This window comes from Pelophylax lessonae (genome assembly GCF_965119305.1).
Source record: "Pelophylax lessonae genome assembly, chromosome: 1".
Lineage (NCBI taxonomy): Eukaryota > Metazoa > Chordata > Amphibia > Anura > Ranidae > Pelophylax > Pelophylax lessonae.
In genome coordinates, this window is record NC_138768.1 from 273,210,092 (window position 1) to 273,230,844 (window position 20,753).

Here is a 20,753-nt window from a genome sequence, read left to right on the forward strand (position 1 = left end):
TATAGAAGCAAGATTGACTGGATGAAAAAAAAATAAAAAGTGGTTCTTTGAATCTGCCTGCTTTGTTTTTGTTACATTCCAATTATTTATTGCAATTGGGTTTTTTTTTAGTTTTTTTGTGTTTTCCCAAGTTTCAATTCCTTTTTGTATGTATCTGCTGTCATCAATAATACAGATGAACTGACCTATCTGCTTTTATAGCAAAAAAAAAAAACAGTTGGGTTCCAGTTGGTCCCTACATTCACCTATGCTGCTGCCAAACAATTTGGCTTTTAAAAAAAAATGTAAGCTTTCATTATTTTTTCAGTGCCTACATTTCTCCCCTCTCTGTCCAGGTCATCGCATGTTAGGAGAAAATTCTGAAGAACTGAATCTGTCTGGTACATTTATCTTTCCCCTTAAAAAAACTTTCTTTCAAAACTGAAAACATGAACCAAGATTTATCGAAAACCAAAAAAAAAAAAAAAAAAGTCATTTTGACTTGCCTATAAATTTCGTATCTTGGAGTACACTGCAGGACACAGACTAGATATTTATAGACCCTGGGTTATAGGCTGCAATTGTAAACTGGCTTTTTTGGACATGCCCCCTTTGGGCATATCACTACAACCCTACCCCATTCTGTGAGACTCTGATTATTTAGCAATGTTACACAGAAGTGTTGTAGAAGAGTAACACAGAAACAGAGGGGAAGGTGTCCTGTACTGTACTCCAAGATAAAAAATTTACAGGCAAGTCTAAATTTCTTTACCTTAAAAGGAGTTGTAAAGAAAGAAAGGTTTTTTTTTTGTTTTTTTTTTATCTTAATGCATTTTATGCATTAAGATAAAAAGCCTTCTGTGTGTAGCAGCCACCCTCAGCCTCCCTAATACTTATCTGAACCCCATCTCTGTCCAGCAATGTCCACAAGTCTCTCAGTCGTCCAAAACGTCCTGATTGGATGAGACACAGCAGCGGCGCCATTGGCTCCCGCGGATGTGAAAGTCAGTCAGGCAATCAGGAGAGAGAGGGGCAGGGCCGAACGGCAGCTCCGTGTCTAAATGGACACACGGAGACGCAGCTCTGCTCAAGGGTGCCGCGATAGCAAGCTGCTTGCTGTGGGGGCACTCGACTGAAGGGAAGGATTAGAAGCAGCAAACAAGGGACCCGAGGAGAGGAGGATCCAGGCTGCTCTGTGCAAAACGGCTTCACTGAGGAGCTAAGTATAACATTTATTTTAAAAAAGAAGACACTTTGCAATCACTTTAATTGTACAGTACAGGACACAGGTTCTATTTTCTCAGACTCTATGGGGTTGCCAAGAAATTAATTGAAGGAAATGCAACAGTAAGGTAAATATAACCCTGCCCAACAACACAGAAGAAACCCCCTCAAAGACCTTACTTGGAAAGCAACTGAAAGAACCTTAGGGGGGAAAGCTGCACCTGCAGATTTGGACATTTGTCTGGTAGAACCTGGAGAAGGTGTGAAGACCAGGTGGTGGCCTTATGAAGTTAAGAAAAAGGCACCCGATAGTGGAATGCCCTGGAAACCTCAACCAAGCTAGTGGAGTGAGCACGTAAGGGTACAGGAGGGATCATACCATTTTGAGTATAGGCTCTGGCAATCCATTGGCACAAAGAAGGTAGGACAATGTCTTCATATGGCTGATACCACCTTAGGGATAAAGGAGGGTTTTGGATGCAAGTCTAATTTGTCCTGAAAGATTAGGAAGGGCTACATACAAGGGAGGGCCCACTAACCCTGAAACATGCCTGTCAGATGTGATAGCCACGAGAAAGGCCACTTTGCAGGGCAGATCACCAAAGGGGAGTTCCCTAATGGGTTCAAAGGGTGAGCCCATGGGATTACCAATGCAACAGATGCCAGTGCTAGTGTATCCTTGGTCCTGGCCATGAATAGGGCATCTTGTTGTTGAACCTGGAGGCCAGGATGTCCACAAACCTGGGGTCCCATTTCTGACATAGGAAACTTTAAATGTCTGGATGCAGAGATCATTCTCAGTGATCCAGGTGAATGTCCTTGGAGAAAGGGGGAGGAGGGGGTCCAGTGGTTTAGAGCCACTTTTATTGCTATGAGCTCCAAGATGTTAATGGGGAGCTTTTCTTCCATGAGTGACTAGGTTTTCTGAACTCAGATGGAAACGCACCACCTCAGCCTGTGAGGCTGACACCCATTGTTATCAACCATGTACATAGGAGAAAAGACTTTCCCTTTTCAAGTGCTGGATTGGTAGTCCAAAAAGCTAGGGAATTCCTTGCTTTGCTGAACAGAAGAGTTGGGGAGGTAGAGAGACAGAGTGTTTATTCTAGGCCAACAGAATGCAATGTTGGAGAGGATTGAGTGGTACTGAGTGAAATGAACAGCTTTGAATGAGGCAACCATGAGGCTTAGATCTCCAATGAAGAATTTTACAGAGAGGCTGTCAGGGTCTGGACTGGCGGCAGATGACTGCACTAGAGGTGGATCCTCTGTGTCAGTGAGGGATTGGCGTGGACCATACTAGAGGACCGGTTCCAAGTTACTACCGGTTTTCACCAGAGCCCGCCGCAAGGCGGGATGGACTTGCTGCGGCGGTAGCAACCAGGTCGTGTCCCCCGGTAACGGCTCAACCTCACTGGCAGCTGAGACCGGCGTGGTACAATAGGACAAGGCAAAGGCAAGGTCAGACGTAGCAGAAGGTCAGGGCAGGCGGCAAAGGTTCAAAGTCAGAAGTCAACGGCAGAAGGTCAGATACACAGGCAAGGCAAACACAAATCGCTTTCTCAAGGCACTAAGGCAACAAGATCCGGCAAAGACAGGAAGGGTGAGTGGGTTTATATAAGAAACAGGAAACGGGTCACAGGAAACAGGAAGGGAGGTTTGGACCAGGCACCAATTACTGGTGCACAGGCCCCTTAAATTTCAAACAACCGGCGCTCACGCGCCCTATGGTGCAGGGGCGCACGCGCCAGGAACCACGTGAGCGGGGAGTGGAGGAAGGAGCCTGAGCGGGCACAGGTGAGTGGATCTGGAAGGAACGCCGCGAGTGCTCCAGTCCAGAAGCAGGGACCGGAGCGCTCAGCGTTACAGTACCCCCCCCTTTGGTCTCCCCCTCTTTTTGGTACCCAGAAACCTGTGGATGAGCTCCTTGTCGAGGATATTGGACTCGGGCTCCCATGACCTCTCTTCGGGACCACAATTCTCCCAGTCAACAAGAAACATTTTTTTACCTCTGACGACCTTGGAGGCGAGGATCTCTTTTACTGAGAAGACGTCAGAGGACCCAGAGACAGGAGCAGGAACGGTGACCTTGGGGGAATATCGGTTAAGAATGAGAGGTTTGAGAAGGGATACATGAAAGGAGTTAGGAATAAGGAGAGAGGGAGGAAGATGGAGTTTGTAAGAGACAGCGTTAATTTGGCTTTTGATTCTAAAAGGCCCGAGGTAACGCGGACCCAGTTTCTAGCTGGGGACCCGAAACCGGATGTATTTGGCAGAGAGCCACACCCTGTCACCAGGGGCAAAGACAGGAGGAGTTCTTTTTTTATCTCCAGGTCTCTTCATGTGAGAAGCGGCCAGGGTGAGCGACTTTTGAGTTTCTTTCCAGATGGAGGAGAAGTCCAGGGTCAAGTCATCCACGGCAGGAACTCCAGAAGAGGTGGGAATGGGGAGGGGCGGCAGCGGGTGACGGCCGTACACCCAAAAAAACGGAGATTTGGTGGATGATTCAGAGTCTCTAAAATTATATGAGAATTCGGCCCAGGGCAACAGGTTGACCCAATCATCCTGACGGGAGGAGACGAAGTGTCGTAGATAGTCACCGAGGATCTGGTTAACCCTCTCCACTTGTCCATTGGACTGAGGGTGGTAGGCGGAAGAAAAGTTCAATTTGATTTTTAATTGGGTGCAGAGTGCTCTCCAAAATTTTGAGATAAACTGAACGCCTCTATCAGAGACGATATGTGTTGGAAGACCATGGAGACGGAATATGTGTAAAAAGAATTGCTTCGCCAGCTGTGGCGCAGAAGGGAGACCAGGAAGCAGGACAAAATGTGCCATTTTGGAAAATCTGTCCAACCACCCATATGACTGTGTTGCCATGGGATACGGGAAGGTCAGTGACGAAGTCCATCGCTATGTGGGACCAAGGCTGTTGGGGCACTGGCAGAGGGAGGAGAAGACCTGCAGGCCTCTGGCGGGGAGTTTTGTCACGTGCGCAGACAGTACAGGCCCGAACTAACTCCGTTACATCTCTCTCAAAGGAAGGCCACCAATAGTGTCTGGCAATTAGCTGAGTCGTCTTTTTAATTCCAGCGTGACCCGCCAGGTGAGAGGAGTGACCCCATTTGAGAGTCCGGAGGCGAAGATGTGGAGGAACATATGTTTTTCCTGGAGGAACTGGTACCAGTGAAGCAGGGGCAGTTGAAATCAGACACTCAGGAGGAATGATGTGTTGAGGAACGGTTTCATCTTCGGAGGCATCGGTGGAGAGTGATAGGGCATCCGCCCTAATGTTCTTATCAGCAGTACGAAAATGGATCTGGAAATTGAATCGGGTAAAGAACAATGACCACCTGGCCTGGCGCGGATTAAGGTGCTGGGCAGACTGAAGGTACGAGAGATTTTTGTGGTCAGTGTAGATGGTGATAGGATGAAGGGATCCTTCCAGGAGATGTCTCCATTCCTCTAGTGCCAACTTAATGGCTAGTAGTTCACGGTCTCCAATGGCATAGTTCTTTTCTGGAGGGGAAAATGTTTTTGAGAAGAAGCCGCAGGTGACATTTCTTCCTTTAGCGGACTTTTGAAGAAGAACCGCTCCGGCTCCCACAGAGATGGCATCTACTTCCAGGAAGAATGGTTTCAGTGGATCGGGCCTAGACAAGACTGGAGTGGAGGCGAAGGCGGTCTTAAGGCAAGTAAAGGCTTCTTCCGCTTGGGGAGGCCAGGATCTCGGATTCGCTTCCTTCTTGGTTAGTGCCACAATAGGCGCCACAATAGTGGAGAAGTGGGGGATGAACTGGCGGTAGTAATTGGAGAATCCGAGGAAGCGCTGGATAGAGCGAAGTCCCGAGGGGCGTGGCCAATTCAAGACTGCGGAGAGCTTGTCGGGGTCCATTCGAAGACCTTGTCCAGAAACTAGGTATCCCAGAAACGGAAGGCAGCTACGTTCAAAGAGGCATTTTTCAATTTTGGCGTAAAGATGGTTAACACGGAGACGCTGGAGCACTTGACAAACATTGAGACGGTGTTCTTCCAGAGTGGAGGAGAAGATTAGTATGTCGTCAAGATAGACCACTACGCAGGTATACAACAAGTCCCGGAAGATCTCATTGACAAAGTCTTGGAAGACTGCAGGAGCATTGCACAGGCCAAAGGGCATGACAAGATACTCGAAGTGACCATCTCTGGTATTGAAAGCAGTTTTCCACTCATCTCCTTCACGGATTCTGATGAGGTTGTAAGCGCCCCTAAGGTCAAGCTTAGTGAAGACCTTTGCTCCGCGCAAACGGTCAAAGAGCTCCGAGATGAGAGGCAGCGGGTAGCGATTCTTTACCGTGATTTTGTTGAGACCGCGATAATCAATACAAGGGCGTAGTGACCCATCTCTTTTGGCAACAAAAAAGAATCCTGCTCCGGCAGGAGAAGACGACTTTCTGATGAAACCTTTCTCAAGATTCTCCTGAACGTACTCCGACATGGCCTTGGTTTCAGGAGCGGAGAGAGGGTAAATCCTGCCACGAGGTGGTGTGGTACCAGGAAGTAAGTCAATGGGGCAGTCGAAGGGTCTATGTGGTGGTAAGACCTCTGCCTGTTTTTTGCAAAATACGTCAGCAAAGTCTTGATAGGCTTTAGGAAGGCCGAGCAAAGGAGAGGAGATTTGTCTGGTGGGTACCGACTTGAGGCAACGAGTGTGGCAGGAAGGGCCCCATGATTTAATGTCCCCAGAGGTCCAGTCGAGGGTAGGAGCATGGCGCTGGAGCCAAGGCAAGCCAAGAAGGATGTCAGAAGTGCAGTTAGGCAGAACAAAAAATTCAATCGTCTCTTGGTGGAGAACCCCTATGGTCATGAGCACGGGTTCTGTGCGGCAACGCACGGTGCAGTTCAGATTCTCTCCGTTAACTGTGGAAATAAAGAAGGGCTTGACGAGACGTATAACAGGGATGTTAAACCGGTTAAACCGGTTGATGAAGGAGGCTTTAATTAAGTTTCCTGCAGAACCAGAGTCCAAGAAGGCCTCCGCAGAGAAGAAGACTTTAGTGGCTGGAGAAATTCGTACTGGAACGATCAGGCGTGGAGAGGAAGAATTTACACCCAGTGACGCCTCTCCCGCGTTCACTAGGTGCGAGCGTTTCCCGGACGCTGAGGACGAAGAGGACAGTCCTTTAAGAAGTGTTCAGAGCTCGCACAATATAGACATAAGTTCTCGTTCCTACGGCGAGACCTCTCTTGTTGGGTCAGGCGAGACCGATCTCCACTTGCATGGCCTCCTCGGTGGAAGGCACGGTAGCAGACTGCAAAGGGTGCTGGAAGAGAGGAGCCAGGCGTGGGTATCGCCTGACGCGAACAAGATCTTTTTCCTGGCGGAGCTCTTGACGCCTTTCAATGTAGCGCATATCTATGCGAGTAGCCAAGTGGATAAGTTCAGTCAGGGAGGCAGGTATTTCTCATGCGGCCAGACAATCCTTGATATGGCTGGATAAACCCTTTTTAAAGGTCGCGCGGAGAGCCTCGTTGTTCCAGGCCAATTCGGAGGCCAGAGTGCGAAATTGTATAGCATATTCGCCCACTGTAGAGTCTCTTTGGACGAGGTTCAGCAAGGCTGTTTCCGCGGACGAGGCACGGGCAGGTTCCTCGAAGACACTGCGGATTTCAGAAACAAAGGACTGGACAGAGTTAGTGGCAGGATCGTTGCGGTCCCAAAGCGGTGTGGCCCAGGCCAAGGCCTTCCCGGATAATAAACTGACCATGAACGCCACCTTAGACCGTTCTGTGGGAAACTGGTCTGACAACATCTCTAGGTGCAGGGAATATTGGGACAAGAATCCCCGGCACATCTTAGAGTCTCCATCAAACTTGTCCGGGAGAGATACTCTAGCGGTAGCTCGGGGAGGAGGAGATGCAGAAGCTGGCATGGCGGTCAACTGCGTCAGTTGTTGTCCTTGTTGGGCAATCTGCTGGGACTGCTGGGCAACCACAGTAGTGAGGTCAGCGAGACTAGGCAGTGGCACATCAGCGGGATCCATGGCCGGATCTACTGTCAGGGTCCGGACTGGCGGCAGATGACTGCACTAGAGGTGGATCCTCTGTGTCAGTGAGGGATTGGCGTGGACCGTACTAGAGGACTGGTTCTAAGTTACTACCGGTTTTCACCAGAGCCCGCCGCAAGGCGGGATGGACTTGCTGTGGCGGTAGCAACCAGGTCGTGTCCCTCGGTAACGGCTCAACCTCACTGGCAGCTGAGACAGGCGTGGTACAATAGGACAAGGCAAAGGCAAGGTCAGACGTAGCAGAAGGTCAGGGCAGGCGGCAAAGGCTCAAAGTCAGAGGTCAACGGCAGAAGGTCAGATACACAGGCAAGGCAAACACAAATCGCTTTCTCAAGGCACTAAGGCAACAAGATCCGGCAAGGACAGGAAGGGGGAGTGGGTTTATATAAGAAACAGGAAACGGGTCACAGGAAACAGGAAGGGAGGTTTGGACCGGGCACCAATTACTGGTGCACAGGCCCCTTAAATTTCAAACAACCGGCGCGCGCCCTATGGTGCAGGGGCGCACGCGCCGGGAACCACGTGAGCGGGGAGCGGAGGAAGGAGCCTGAGCGGGCACAGGTGAGTGGATCTGGAAGGAATGCCGCGAGCGCTCCAGTCCAGAAGCAGGGACCGGAGCGCTCAGCGTTACAGAGGCGACTTTCTAATCTAAAATTCTGAACGAGACAACAAGCTTGTTTGACAGAAGGAAGACACTTGCCTAGGCTGTGTCTAGGATGAGACATAGGGAAAGTTGGATGACAGACATTTGAAAGTTGATTTTCAAACTGAATGTCTGCAGAATCCTTTGGACATTTGCAGACAGTTGTGATGAAGATGAATCCTTCAGAGGATGGTTGTCTAGGTACCTGGTAACCTGGATGCCCTAAGCTCTTAAGATGGCAGGAACTGGGTGCAATATTCTAGGTGCTGAGAATAGGCTGAAAGGCAATTAGAAGTATTTGTCTCTTAATGCAAAGCTCAGCAAGTGCTGATGCGTGGGTAAAGGGACAATATGAAGGCATACATTTTGAATGTTTACCGATGCCAAGTACTCCCCATGTCTTCCAGAGGCAATAAACTGATCTTACACATTCGGTGCAAAATTTGGGAACTTGTTTAGGAATTTTAGGTCCAGGACAAGACAAATCCCCGTTGGGTTTATGTACCATAAGCAGGTTTGCATAGAATTCTGCAGGGACTGCAAACAACCACTAGCTGAGAAAAGAGATCCAGGGCAGTTTGTAAATCTGATGGCCCTTGAGCGCAGATTTTGATTGGTTTGAGAGAAGGGGATATAGTTTTTGAACACTAATTTGTACCCCTCTGAAACAACCATTTGAACCCAGAGGTCCGGAACATCTGTGACCAAGATGAATGCAAACTGTGACACATGTCGCCCCCCCCCCCCTGCTTTTAGGAGTGAGGGTGCCCCTTTATGGAGAGGGCTTGGTGTCAGACTAGGTGGGCTTTTCTTTCCAAGTTTGCGCTGAAAGGAAGAGCTTAAAAGCGGAGTTCTGGCCGCAAAATCGTCACAATAGATTTTGTGCCATCCGCTTCCTTAGTGTCACCTGAAAAACAATTGGATATTCCCGATTTTTTTTTTTTTTTTTTACTTACCTTGTTTCAGAAGAAAATATACTTACCTTCCTTCCACTTCCTCCTTCTGCGGCCGCTGCCTGCGCCGTCACTTCCTGTCCTGCAATGCATCCTGGGAGCTCTTACTCGTCACTCCCAGGAGGCAATGGACAGTGATCAGAGGCGGACTGGGCCGGGGGGAAAGGGGGCATTCTCCCTCCAGGCCGCTGTAATTGTCATTAAAAAGGCCGCTCTGCCGCCAGCTGGAACTGCGCATGTGCAGTTCCGGAGCTGGCCGAGTCTACTGTTCGGCCGGTGTCAGAGAGGAGCAGCTGCGAGTTTCTTTGTGTCCTGTGACAGGGAGGTTGGCTGCACCAGTCACAGGGCTGAGTCTGTGTTCCATACACTGAACAGCACAGCCCCCTCCAGAAAAGCTCTGCCTCCTCCCGCCCCTCTCTCAATGTGCCCGCCCACACTCGGGGAAGTCTGTGTGTCCGAGGTCTGTGAAGAGGATTGTGTGGGCGGGAAGTTTGAACTGACAGCCAGTCAGCCACATCGTAAGTCTGAAGCCGTGCATTGCATTCAAGTAAGTGAGCTGTGACCGATCTCTCCTCCCCCCCCCCCCCCTGCTCTCTCCTAAATCCCTCTCCCTTCTCCTATTTCCTTATCTGCAGCTAAGGAGTTCTATTTCACCAGCCTGTGCAGTATCTGCTCCTGTGTAGTGTGATTTGGCTGCAGTGCTGCTGGTGTCCCCACAGTCTTCCTGCATGTTTCCCCCAGTCTCATAGACTTCTAGTAGGCTGTACATTTAACTGCTTTCTCACCGGCCACCACAGTTTTTCTCTATTACACGAAACGACATACCTGTATGTTGTTTAGTGTAATAGACAGCAGGGGTATGTGCTAATTGGCCAGAGAGGAAGCCAATCAGCAGGTACGGTGGACGCAATGTCCGCCGGCAACCCGCGATTGCCCCCCCCATGCAGACAGAACTGCGGGCTGCCTATATAAACAAGGCAGTATGCCATTCTGTCAGTAATGAACACTGGGATCCTATGTTCCTGCAATTTAGGAACACAGGTCTCTGTGTTCATCTAGTGAGTCCATCCCCCACACAGGTAGAAAGCACTTCCTGGGGACACACTTAACCCTTTGATTGCCCCTGGTGTTAGCCCCTTCCCTGTCAGTGTCATTTTTACAGTAACAGTGCATATATATAGCACTGATTACTGCAGTAATGTCACTGGTACCCCCAAAAGTGTCAAAAATGTCAGTTAGGGGTCCGATCTGTCCGCCGCAATGTCACAGTCCCGCAAAAAAATCACAGATTGCCGCCTTTACTAGTAAAAAAAAAACTAAAATAAATACAAATTACAAATCTATCCCCTTGTAGATGCGATAACTGTTACGCAAACCAATCAAAATACACTTAGGCTCCTTTCACACAGTCCGCCTCCGCAGGCGGATCCGTGTTGCTCAGCGGGGATCGATCCGCGATCCCCGCTGAGCCGGGCGGATGACAGCTCCATCTCCGCTCACAGAGCGGAGGGGGAGGTGTCTCAGCACCCGCTGCCCTCTATGGGGGATCGGAGGAGAGCGGACCGCTTGTCCGCTCTCATCAGATCCGCTCCGCTCCGATTACTGAACGGATGGAAAAATAGGGTTTCCATCCGTCCAGATTTCAGCACAGGATCGGATGCGGATGGCAGCGGGTGTCAGCGGAGGCGACCTCCGCTGACACCCGCTGCCCCATAGAGCTGCATGGAGGATCCGATCAGATCCGCCTAAAAAACTGACAGGCGGATCTGATCGGACCGCCCGTGTGAAAGAGCCCTTATTGAGATTTTTTTTAACAAAAATATATAGCAGAATACATATTGGCCTAAAATGATGAAAAAATTTAGATTTTTTTATTTTTTTTATTGGGAATGTTTTACAGCAGAAAGTAAAAAATATTGTTGTTTTTTTGCCGAATGGTCGCTCTTTTTTGTGTGTTTATAGCGCAAAAAAAAAAAAACCTGCACAGGTGATCAAATTCCACCAAAAGAAAGCTCTGTTTGTGGGGGGAAAAAAGGACATAAATTTTATTTGGGGACAGCGCCGCACGACTGCGCAATTGTCAGGTAAAGTAGCACAGTGCCATATCGCAAAAAAATGGCCTGGTCCTTAAGGGGGTAAAACTGTCTTTAAGTGGTTAAAATGAACAAAAAGAGCTGCAACTTTGATGCCCTTTCTAAAAAGAACAGCAGGAAAAACGCACAACCTAAAATAAATCTATGGGACTGCAGCTAAGGAAAACTGAGTACACCAGCACTGCAGCCAAACTACAGCGCACCGTGCCCAAAGGATTGTATGCATTTGCAACAGGCACTGCCACTCCACTGAAAAGAACCATGCTCGGGTCACTTTTCAGAGGCATTTGGCAGTCAGTGAGGAGGGGATATCACATTTCCTCACTGCCTGTTTTAACCTCCTAAATGTTAATCTCTCCAGGCAATGACGTGGTTCACTTCCAACTCACACCTTATTTCCATCATTTTCTGTAGGTATTAGATGTGCTCTTGCCCTATTTTGTGCACATTTAATACATAAAGAGAGTTCTGGATATAAGGTGGAGTTCAAAGTGACATTCTACACCTAATTGGAGCACATAACAGAAGATTTGGGGATTTTGTTAAAGGGGTTGTAAAGGTTCCAATTGTTAATAAAAACCTACTGGCTCCTTCATCGGGTGCCACCATAGAGAGACGATTTCTGTGGGGGTACACCTTGCCGGCGCGTTCCCAAGTCCCACTGCTGCATCCATTGACACAGACTCGGCCCCGCCCCCCGCTCCCATGTCACTGGTTTTGATTGACAGCAGTGGGAGCCAATGGTTTCAGTCAATGGCTATCAATCTATCCAATGAGGACAGAAACAGCCGCTGGAGCCGCTGGGCTTGTGCACATCACTGGATTGGCTCAGAAAAAGGAGAGGCTCTGGGGGCAACTGCAGCAAACAAGGGTTTCACCTTATTGCATAGAATGTGTAAGGCAACTGGTCCGACAGAAGCTGGCTTTTTGTCCGGCCTCTGTCAGACGAGCATACTGCAAAACCAGCAGCCAACAAGCTCCCGATCAGCGGGCGCTCTCCTCCAATGGGTGAGAGCGCTGACCGGAGTGATCTGGCGGGGGGTGGGCTGTCCTCCTGTTGGAACACAAATGAACATCAGGGGTGATCACTGTACTAACATTGGATAGTTAGTACAGTGGCTGCGGCTCTGATAGGAGCTGACAAATTTTTTTAGTTCAACTTGCTGGGTTGAATGAAAAAAACGATGTAGCTCCGCAGGAGGGAAGAGACCCAGAGGTCGAGGCTGCAGCAGGCTAATTGCCACCTAATCAGTGAGGTAAGGTCCTCACTATTATTTGTTTGCTTTATAATGTCTGGGATGGGAGCCGAGTCGCTGCACAATGGGCCTCTGGGTTGTATTTGCCCCCTGGGCTAAAAGTTGCCAGTCCTCCCCTGACAGTGATGTAGGCGGCCGGCCGCTCCTCTCATCGCGTTATTTGCAAACAGGAAATGATAGGCGTTACTATGGAAACCCTTACTATGCCGATCGCATAGTACTGGGCATGCGCGAGATTGCGCGCTGCATTCATCTGCCCCATCCAGCAAGAACCAGGTAGCAGGGCATACATTTTCATACTGCAGCTTTGGGTGATGACAACAAAGATGGCAGCGCTCAGCAAACGATTTCTAAAGTAAGATTTTATGATTGCAAATCACTTATTAAACTGTGTAAAACCGGATTAGCGGATGTATAAAGGGCGGTGGATCACTATTTGGGAAGTATTTTTAAAAAAAGAACGATTCTGTGGCCGGAACTCCGCTTTAATTGTGGCTTTTAAGTGGTGTTTTGGGGAGGTAGAAGCCTGGGGGGGGGGGGGCATTTCCATTTAGAGCCTTTTTACTGTGGAAGGACATTTTTTCTTTTGTCAAGTGCCTCAGCAAACAGATGTCCTCCTTCAAAAGGGCATACCAGAGAGGAATCCTTTACAGGAAACTTCAGCTAACCAAGCTTTTAGGACATCAACACATAAAAGTAAGGCAGAAGGCACGGTTTATAAGTGCTCTGCTAGCATTCCATTATGAATAATAGGAACTGAGAATGCAGCAATAGCAGGTTCCAGGGTTGTTAAAAAGCATCTAAATTTTTTTGCCTGCAGAATTCATGAATGAAGGAACATCTTCTAAAGGAACAGAAAGATGTCTAAAACGAAGACAGCAGAGTCTTTTACCGAAACAGAACACTTTTTAGTAAATTATTTTTTCACCGGATATAGGTCCGCAAGGATTATAGGAGGGGTGAAACCCTTTTCAGGAGAAACCCAACTGTCTTAAATTGCTCATTGTAAAGATCGGCTTTTGTCGAACCAGGAGGTCTACATAGCGATCAGAATTTAGCTAGTTCCTGCCGATTTTTAATCAGTGTGTACCCAGCTGTCAAGGACTTCTCGTTCACTCAAAAACTGGCAGGAAATCAGATGCTACTGTCTCTCTTAAACGGCTCTGTTCTCACCAAAACAACTTTTAGCTTAATGTAAATGTTTTACCTCCAGTGTCTAGGAAGTCACATGACCTTTACACTAAGGATTTAGCAGCTTTTATTGTCTTGCTAACTGTCACAAGCATCCTCCTCCCCTGCAGAAAAGGCCTGACATACAAATCCGGACAGAGCTTTAAGCTGAAAAGAAACCAATGTCTTCCAGCACAGCAACAAATACTCCCTAGGACTTCAAATCATATTTTGGTACATTCTTTGTCAAAACTTTCCAAACATAACTCCTGCCAGTCATATGATTACAGTTCAGCCTGTCCATCAAACCTGTCACTAAACCTCCTTTCACAGCTACAGTGCAAACGCCATCATTAAAAACAGTATTGACTGTAAAGTAATTCAGCAAACATTTAAACAGATCAAATCAAAACACTAGGGGTGTAGAAATTATTCGGCGCATGAATGCATCGCAATGCAGCCTTGAGCGATTCTGCATCGATACAGAATCCAGCTGAATAGCGATCGCGCATGAAGTCATCCCGGCTTCTCCCCTCCCCCCACAGAAGTGTCATGATGATGCTGGAAAGAGTCGAGGAGACGCGCTGTGTGTAAATCTTGGCGGAGACATGGAGTCCTCTCTCCCTATCCCTAGACTCTTCCATCCATCCTTTAATATTCATGGATTCCTCCTTCCCTACCCCCTGACTCCTCCATCCAGCCTTCCTTTCCCATTCATGGATTCTTCCTTCCCTATCCCCAGACTCTTCCATCCATTCTTTCATATTCATGGATTCCTCCTTTCCTATAGCATCTTCGATTCTTTCAACCTTCAGCCCCCCCACCATTTTTATTTTTGGACTCTTCCATCCTTCTGTTCCTATCTCCAGACTCCTCCAGCCTTCCATTCTCTATCCATGGATTCCTCCACCCCCATCCTCCCTTTCTTATTCATGGATTCTTCCATGCTTCATTAACTATCCCTCCCTCGTATCCTGGACTCTTCCATTTCCTGCTACACGCAGGGAGTGTCTTTTTTTTTCTTTTCTTAAAAGCAAATACAGTGCCTTGCGAAAGTATTCGGCCCCCTTGAACTTTGCTACCTTTTGCCACATTTCAGGCTTCAAACAAAGATATAAAACTATTTTTTTGTAAAAAATTCAACAACAAGTGGGACACAATCATGAAGTGGAATGAAATTTATTGGATATTTCAAACTTTGTTAACAAATAAAAAACTGAAAAATTGGGTGTACAAAATTATTCAGCCCCTTTACTTTCAGTGCAGCAAACTCTCTCCAGAAGTTCAGTGAGGATCTCTGACTGATCCAATGTTGACCTAAATGACTAATGATGATAAATAGAATCCACCTGTGTGTAATCAAGTCTCCGTATAAATGCACCTGCACTGTGATAGTCTCAGAGGTCGGTTTAAAGCGCAGAGGGCATCATGAAGAACAAGGAACAAACCAGGCAGGTCCGAGATACTGTTGTGGAGAAGTTTAAAGCTGGATTTGGATACAAAAAGATTTCCCAAGCTTTAAACATCCCAAGGAGCACTGTGCAAGCTATAATATTGAAATGGGAGTATCAGACCACTGCAAATCTACGAAGACCTGGCCGTCCCTCTAAACTTTCAGCTCATACAAGGAGAAGACTCATCAGAGATGCAGCCAAGAGGCCCATGATCACTCTGGATGAACTGCAGAGATCTACAGCTGAGGTGGGAGACTGTCCATAGGACAACAATCAGTCGTATACTGCACAAAGCTGGCCTTTATGGAAGAGTGGCAAGAAAAAAGCCATTTCTTAACGATATCCATAAAAAGTGTTGTTTAACCACTTTACAACCGGAGGATTTTGCTGTCTTCCGTCCAGGCCACTTTTTGCGATTCGGCGCTGTGCGACTTCAACTGACAATTGCGCAATCGTGCGACGCCGTACCCAAACGAAATTTACGTCCTTTTTTTCCCACAAACAGAGCTTTCTTTTGGTGGTATTTGATCACCTGTGCGACTTTTACTTTTTGCGCTATAAACAAAAAAAGAGCGTTTATTTTGAAAAAATAACAATATTTTTCACATTTTTTTATATGAAATTCCCCCCAAAAAAGATGTAAAAACCAATTTTTTTAAAAGTTTTTGGCCAATTTGTTTTATGCTACATATGTTTGGTAAAAAAAATCGCAATAAGCGTATTTTGATTGGTTTGCGCAAAAGTTATTGCGTTTACTAACAAAGGGAAAGATTTCTGTCATTTTTGGTGTTTTTTTTTTAACGCGTAATGGCGGCGATCTGCGATTTTTTTTGCGGGACTGCGACATTGCGGCGGACAGACCGGACCCCTGACTGACATTTTTGACACTTTTGGGGGTACCAGTGACATTACTGCAGTAATCAGTGCTATATATATGCACTGTTACTGTAAAAATGACACTGGCAGGGAAGGGATTAATTTTATTGGAGAGGGAGGGGTTAATGTATGCCTGGTGCTTACTGACGTGTAGGGGGGGAGGTGACTATGTGATTCATGGACAGATCGGATGTCCAGCTATGCTGAACAGTCCGATCTGTCACTCCCTGTCACTATGGAGATCCGCCCGCTGTGTTTACACACAGCGGGCGGATCTCCAGACTCGATCCCCGACGATCGGGTAAGAGCAGCGGCGATCGCCGCTGCTCCTCCCCTGGCCCGACTCCCGCTGTGAATGAAAACGCCGCCCAGAAGGGGGAGTGTCCAGTCACGTTAATACTACGTGGCTGGACGATAACGAACCACTCTGCCGCAGTAGTATTACTGTGAGCGGTTGCAGAGTGGTTAAAGTTTGCCACAAGCCACCTGGGAGACACGCCAAACATGTGGAAGAAGGTGCTCTGGTCAGATGAAACCAAAATCGAACTTTTTGGCAACAATGCAAAACGTTATGTTTGGCGTAAAAGCAATACACAGCTCATCACCCTGAACACACCATCCCCACTGTCAAACATGGTGGTGGCACCATCATGGTTTGGGCCTGCTTTTCTTCAGCAGGGACAGGGAAGATAGGAAGATGGATGGAGCCAAATACAGGACCATTCTGGAAGAAAACCTGATGGAGTCTGCAAAAGACCTGAGACTGGGACGGAGATTTGTCTTCCGACAAGACAATGATCCAAAACATAAAGCAAAATCTACAATGGAATGGTTCACAAATAAACATATCCAGATGTTAGAATGGCCAAGTCAAAATCCAGACCTGAATCCAATCGAGAATCTGTGGAAAGAACGCTCTCCATCCAACCTCACTGAGCTCAAGCGGTTTTGCAAGGAGGAATGGGCAAAAATTTCAGTCTCTCGATGTGCAAAACTGATAGAGACATACCCCAAGCGACTTACAGCTGTAATCGCAGCAAAAGGTGGTGCTACAAAGTATTAACTTAAGGGGGCTGAATAATTTTGCACGCCCAATTTTTCAGTTTTTTATTTGTTAAAAAAGTTTGAAATATCCAATAAATTTCGTTCCACTTCCTGATTGTGTCCCACTTGTTGTTGATTCTTCACAAATAATTACAGTTTTAGATCTATGTTTGAAGCCTGAAATGTGGCAAAAGGTCGCAAAGTTCAAGGGGGCCGAATACTTTCGCAAGGCACTGTAAAATAAAAAAAGGAGTTCTTCTGACTGCTTGAAATTGTTTTTAAAACTATGGGCAGTAATCATAAGGCATGGTGGAATTGAATTGTATTGTTGACAGGATAATTGTAATCGAATCAAATCGTGAGACCAGTGAAGATGCGCATCTCTACAAAACACTTATATTTTTTGGTACAAACATCAAAGCCAAGTTCACTAACACCATCACCAGAGACAGTACATCTACTGCCTAACTTTCTCACATGATGCACACATTCCTGTGGGTTCCTAGTTCAGGGATCAGGATGCTTGACAGCCCAAAGCTGGCTATACACTGAAATTTGGCCAGTTCAGCAAGGACTAGCCAAATTTTGATCGGTGTGCGACCATCCTAGCTTGATAAAAGATGGTCATTTGATTGACTTCTGTAAAAGAGACATGATGGAAAATTTTCCCCGATCAGCGGCTACAGCTGCAGATCAGCCTATTTTAACAGTGATGGGTGCCACTGTCAGAATAAAATGTCCAGGTAGGGGGGGGGGTGTAATATTCCTCCATCCACTTCTATTTTTGTAGGTTTTTTGTTCAGTCCGCTGGCTGAAAAAAAAAAAAAAAAAACGAACCCTGTGTGGCCAGTTTAAGTGCACAAGATTTTGTAACTCCTGACTACAGAATACTCTGATTGGCCAGCAATCACTTGACTAAAACATGCTCCACTGTTTTTAGGCCTCATCAGTTTTACTGGAAATGACACATAAGATAATTTTGCACACAGAAGTGTTTTATTTTTATTGTCAATTGTATTTGTACAATGAAAAGTACCTCAAAACTAAAAAAAAACCCCAAAGCAGTAAAAAAAAAAAAAAAAAAAAAGGAATCTGCTTTTAAAACAGTGTAATTACCGTGTACTAGGCAGTTGAAAGTTATTTCGCAGTTGAATCTATACACTGCAAAATGACCAAATCTATTCAAGTAAACAAAAAATACATTCATTCTTACTTAGGTGGATGCACCAACGATCCAATGCTACAGCTGTCCCAAACCACCTCTACACCGAGAGCTGAGCTATCAAAAGCTGTTGCTCGCTCAGTTCTCAGTCTTCAGCTGGCAGAGAAATGGTGAACCGGCTCTCTGCTCTGCGCCTTCAGAGCAATCTGGAGAGCTGGGCTGGGGAGAGTGGGAGTGGCTAGCTCACCCTCCAACACAGAGGCTGAGCCACCTGCTGGCCAGGCATCTGAGTGGATCCTGACATAATTGTCAGGATTCCTGCAAAACCTAGACCGGCTCTGTGACTTCAGCCAACAGTGGGTTCACAAGAGTGTAGAACTAAGTGCACGCCTGTGATCCATAGAAGTATGACTCTTTTGGCCATACTTCTCCTATAAGGTAGTGAAAAAAAACATCTATTAGTACTTCGGAATATTTTTACAAGGGCTAGGGGATATTTTTTTAAGCCTGTTGACAACATATGTTTTTTAAAATATTGTAGGTTTGTCATATCTCACTGCTCATATAAGATGGCAGGAAAAAAATGACACTGTTGAAATAACTGTTTTAGTGCAAAAGCAGTGAGATGCATAAATAGCAGGAGGTACCCACCCACCATCTGTGTATGCAAAGAGCATTTGTTAATTCCTTCCTGGTCTTGGACAGATGGAGCTACGTGTATCCCGGTAACTATCCTTCATCCGCTCCCGGGAGAGGGAGAGTGCTGCTTAATAACCCAGGACCTAATTAACCAGCCTAAGAATCTGCTTACACCTGTTCAGGGTCAGATCCACATTTAAAGGGAATCTTTAGATTTTTTTTTAAAGTTATTTAGAGATACACATGAATGGTATTAACTTAGTGGCTTGTTTATGCGATTCCACACAGTCTGAAGCATTTGCTAATGTGAGCAAACTGCACGACAGTTAAAGAATCCTCCTATGTCATTGCAGCCTGTTCTCACCGCATGGGTAAACACTTGAACATATTCATGCCTGCTGTCTTTGTTGCACCCCTCTCAGATTTAATTTCACTTTGTTATTAGGAACTCGACTTGCCCTGACTTAATGATTAAACTTCATAAACCCCAGGAAATGCCATTCCTCTGAATGCCTCTACTGGCCACTGAAATGTTTTATGGGCAGAGAAAAAGTAAAGCCCAAGTCACAAGGTTAGACAATAAGAAAGAGACACTAGATCAGAGAGCAGCACAAAAGAAGTGCTTCTGGCTAACAAAACTGCAGGCATTCTGTGGAGTCTGCTGTAGATAGGACTTTAATGTTTAGAAGTTTGAAATGGATTATAGGTTTACCTTTCTGTTACCCTGTAAGGAATTAATTAAAAGAAGCGCAAGCGCTGAGTACACACTTCTAGGTTCAGGACTGTCAACTCCTGGCCTAAGCAGATCGGAAAAGTGTAGGATTGCCCTATATGTTAACCCCTTCCCAGCCAGTGTCACTAGTACAGTGATAGTATATAGTATAAGCACTGATAACTGTATTAATGTCACTAGTCAGTTCCCGCCAGTGTCAGATTGCCCACTGCACAATCGCAGTCCCATTATAAGTCGCTGATCACCGCCATTCGTAGTATTAAATGAAAAATCCAGTATATATATTATAGTTTGTAGGCCCTATAACTTTCACACAAAATAATCAACAAACTTATTGGAATTTTTTTTAAATCAAAGACATGTAGCAGAATACATTTTGGCCACAATTTATGAAGAAATTAGATTTTTTTTAAATTGGGTTTTGTAGCAGAAAGTAAAAAGTATTGTTTCATTTGGGTAGTGTTGCATGACTGTTCAATTATCAGTTAAACTAGTGCAGTGCTAAATAGCAAAAAACAGCCCTGTCATGAAGGGGGTAAAATCCTCCAGAGCTCAAGTGATTAATAGTCAAAAGCCTGTTGAAGGATGTAAACACAAGTTCACAGCTACTGCTGAAGCCATAAACTTATACGATTTTTTGAAGCCCTTGGTACAGGTAACTTTCTTTTTAAGAACATTAATTTGGTGCCCAGCGGATGCGGCTCAAAACCATTGCACAAGGCGCTTTGCAATAATGTTTTTGTGGTGTATGCCCTAAAGATTTAATTATCTATGAGCTCATTTAAAGAGGAAGTAAACCGTCCTCTGTTAAGGCTTACCTATAGGTACTGTAAATATCTCCTAAACATGTACCGTTTAGGAGATATTTACCTTACATGCAGCCAGTGACGTCACTGGCGCATGCGCTCTGAAGGAACGGCCGCTGGTGCCGTTTCTTCAGAGACCCGTCCCGTGACCGTCGGCTCCCGCGCGCGTTGCAGGTTGCAAAAAGAAAAAAAAAAAAATTTTCTGGTTTACAACCTCTTTAAGGTCTCTTTACTGCCATGAAAGTGAAAGTCAAACCAAAAATTACTTTTTGGCAAACATTACAATAAATTAAAATATACACTCTACAACTTCCGTTTTAATATTTCCTCCAGTGCCAATTTAAAATATTTATTTATATTCAAAGGCTGTCTAAATAGTTCACAAGGCACTAACATTCGTTTCACAATTCCATGCTTACCGGGTATCCCTCAGTCTTCTTCTGACACCACTTTAGCAACGCATTCCTCTTGGAGCCACCATACTCTCTTGCAAGGGCTGCCAAGGGGTCTTTTCTTTCCTCCCTAAAATATGAAAATGTTTGCTTAGGTTAAGAAAACAGCTGTAACATTTTTTTTTTTATAATTAACAATTTTATTAAATTTTTATTAAAAAAACAAAACAAAAAAACAAACAAACAATAGTAGCAGACGGTAGGTGGTATACAGGGCTATCA

General features: G+C 46.1%; 1 protein-coding gene across 3 annotated transcripts in view; it reads right to left on the reverse strand.

Moving 5' to 3' along the window:
* Positions 1-20,753, reverse strand: part of SPECC1L (sperm antigen with calponin homology and coiled-coil domains 1 like) — a 196,064-nt gene that overhangs the window by 39,096 nt on the left and 136,215 nt on the right. For all 3 annotated transcript variants that reach the window (XM_082244158.1, XM_082244157.1, XM_082244159.1), the window contains exon 13: positions 20,499-20,601. In XM_082244158.1, coding sequence (XP_082100284.1) covers positions 20,499-20,601 — 103 coding nt within the window. The remainder of the gene's footprint in view (positions 1-20,498; positions 20,602-20,753) is intronic.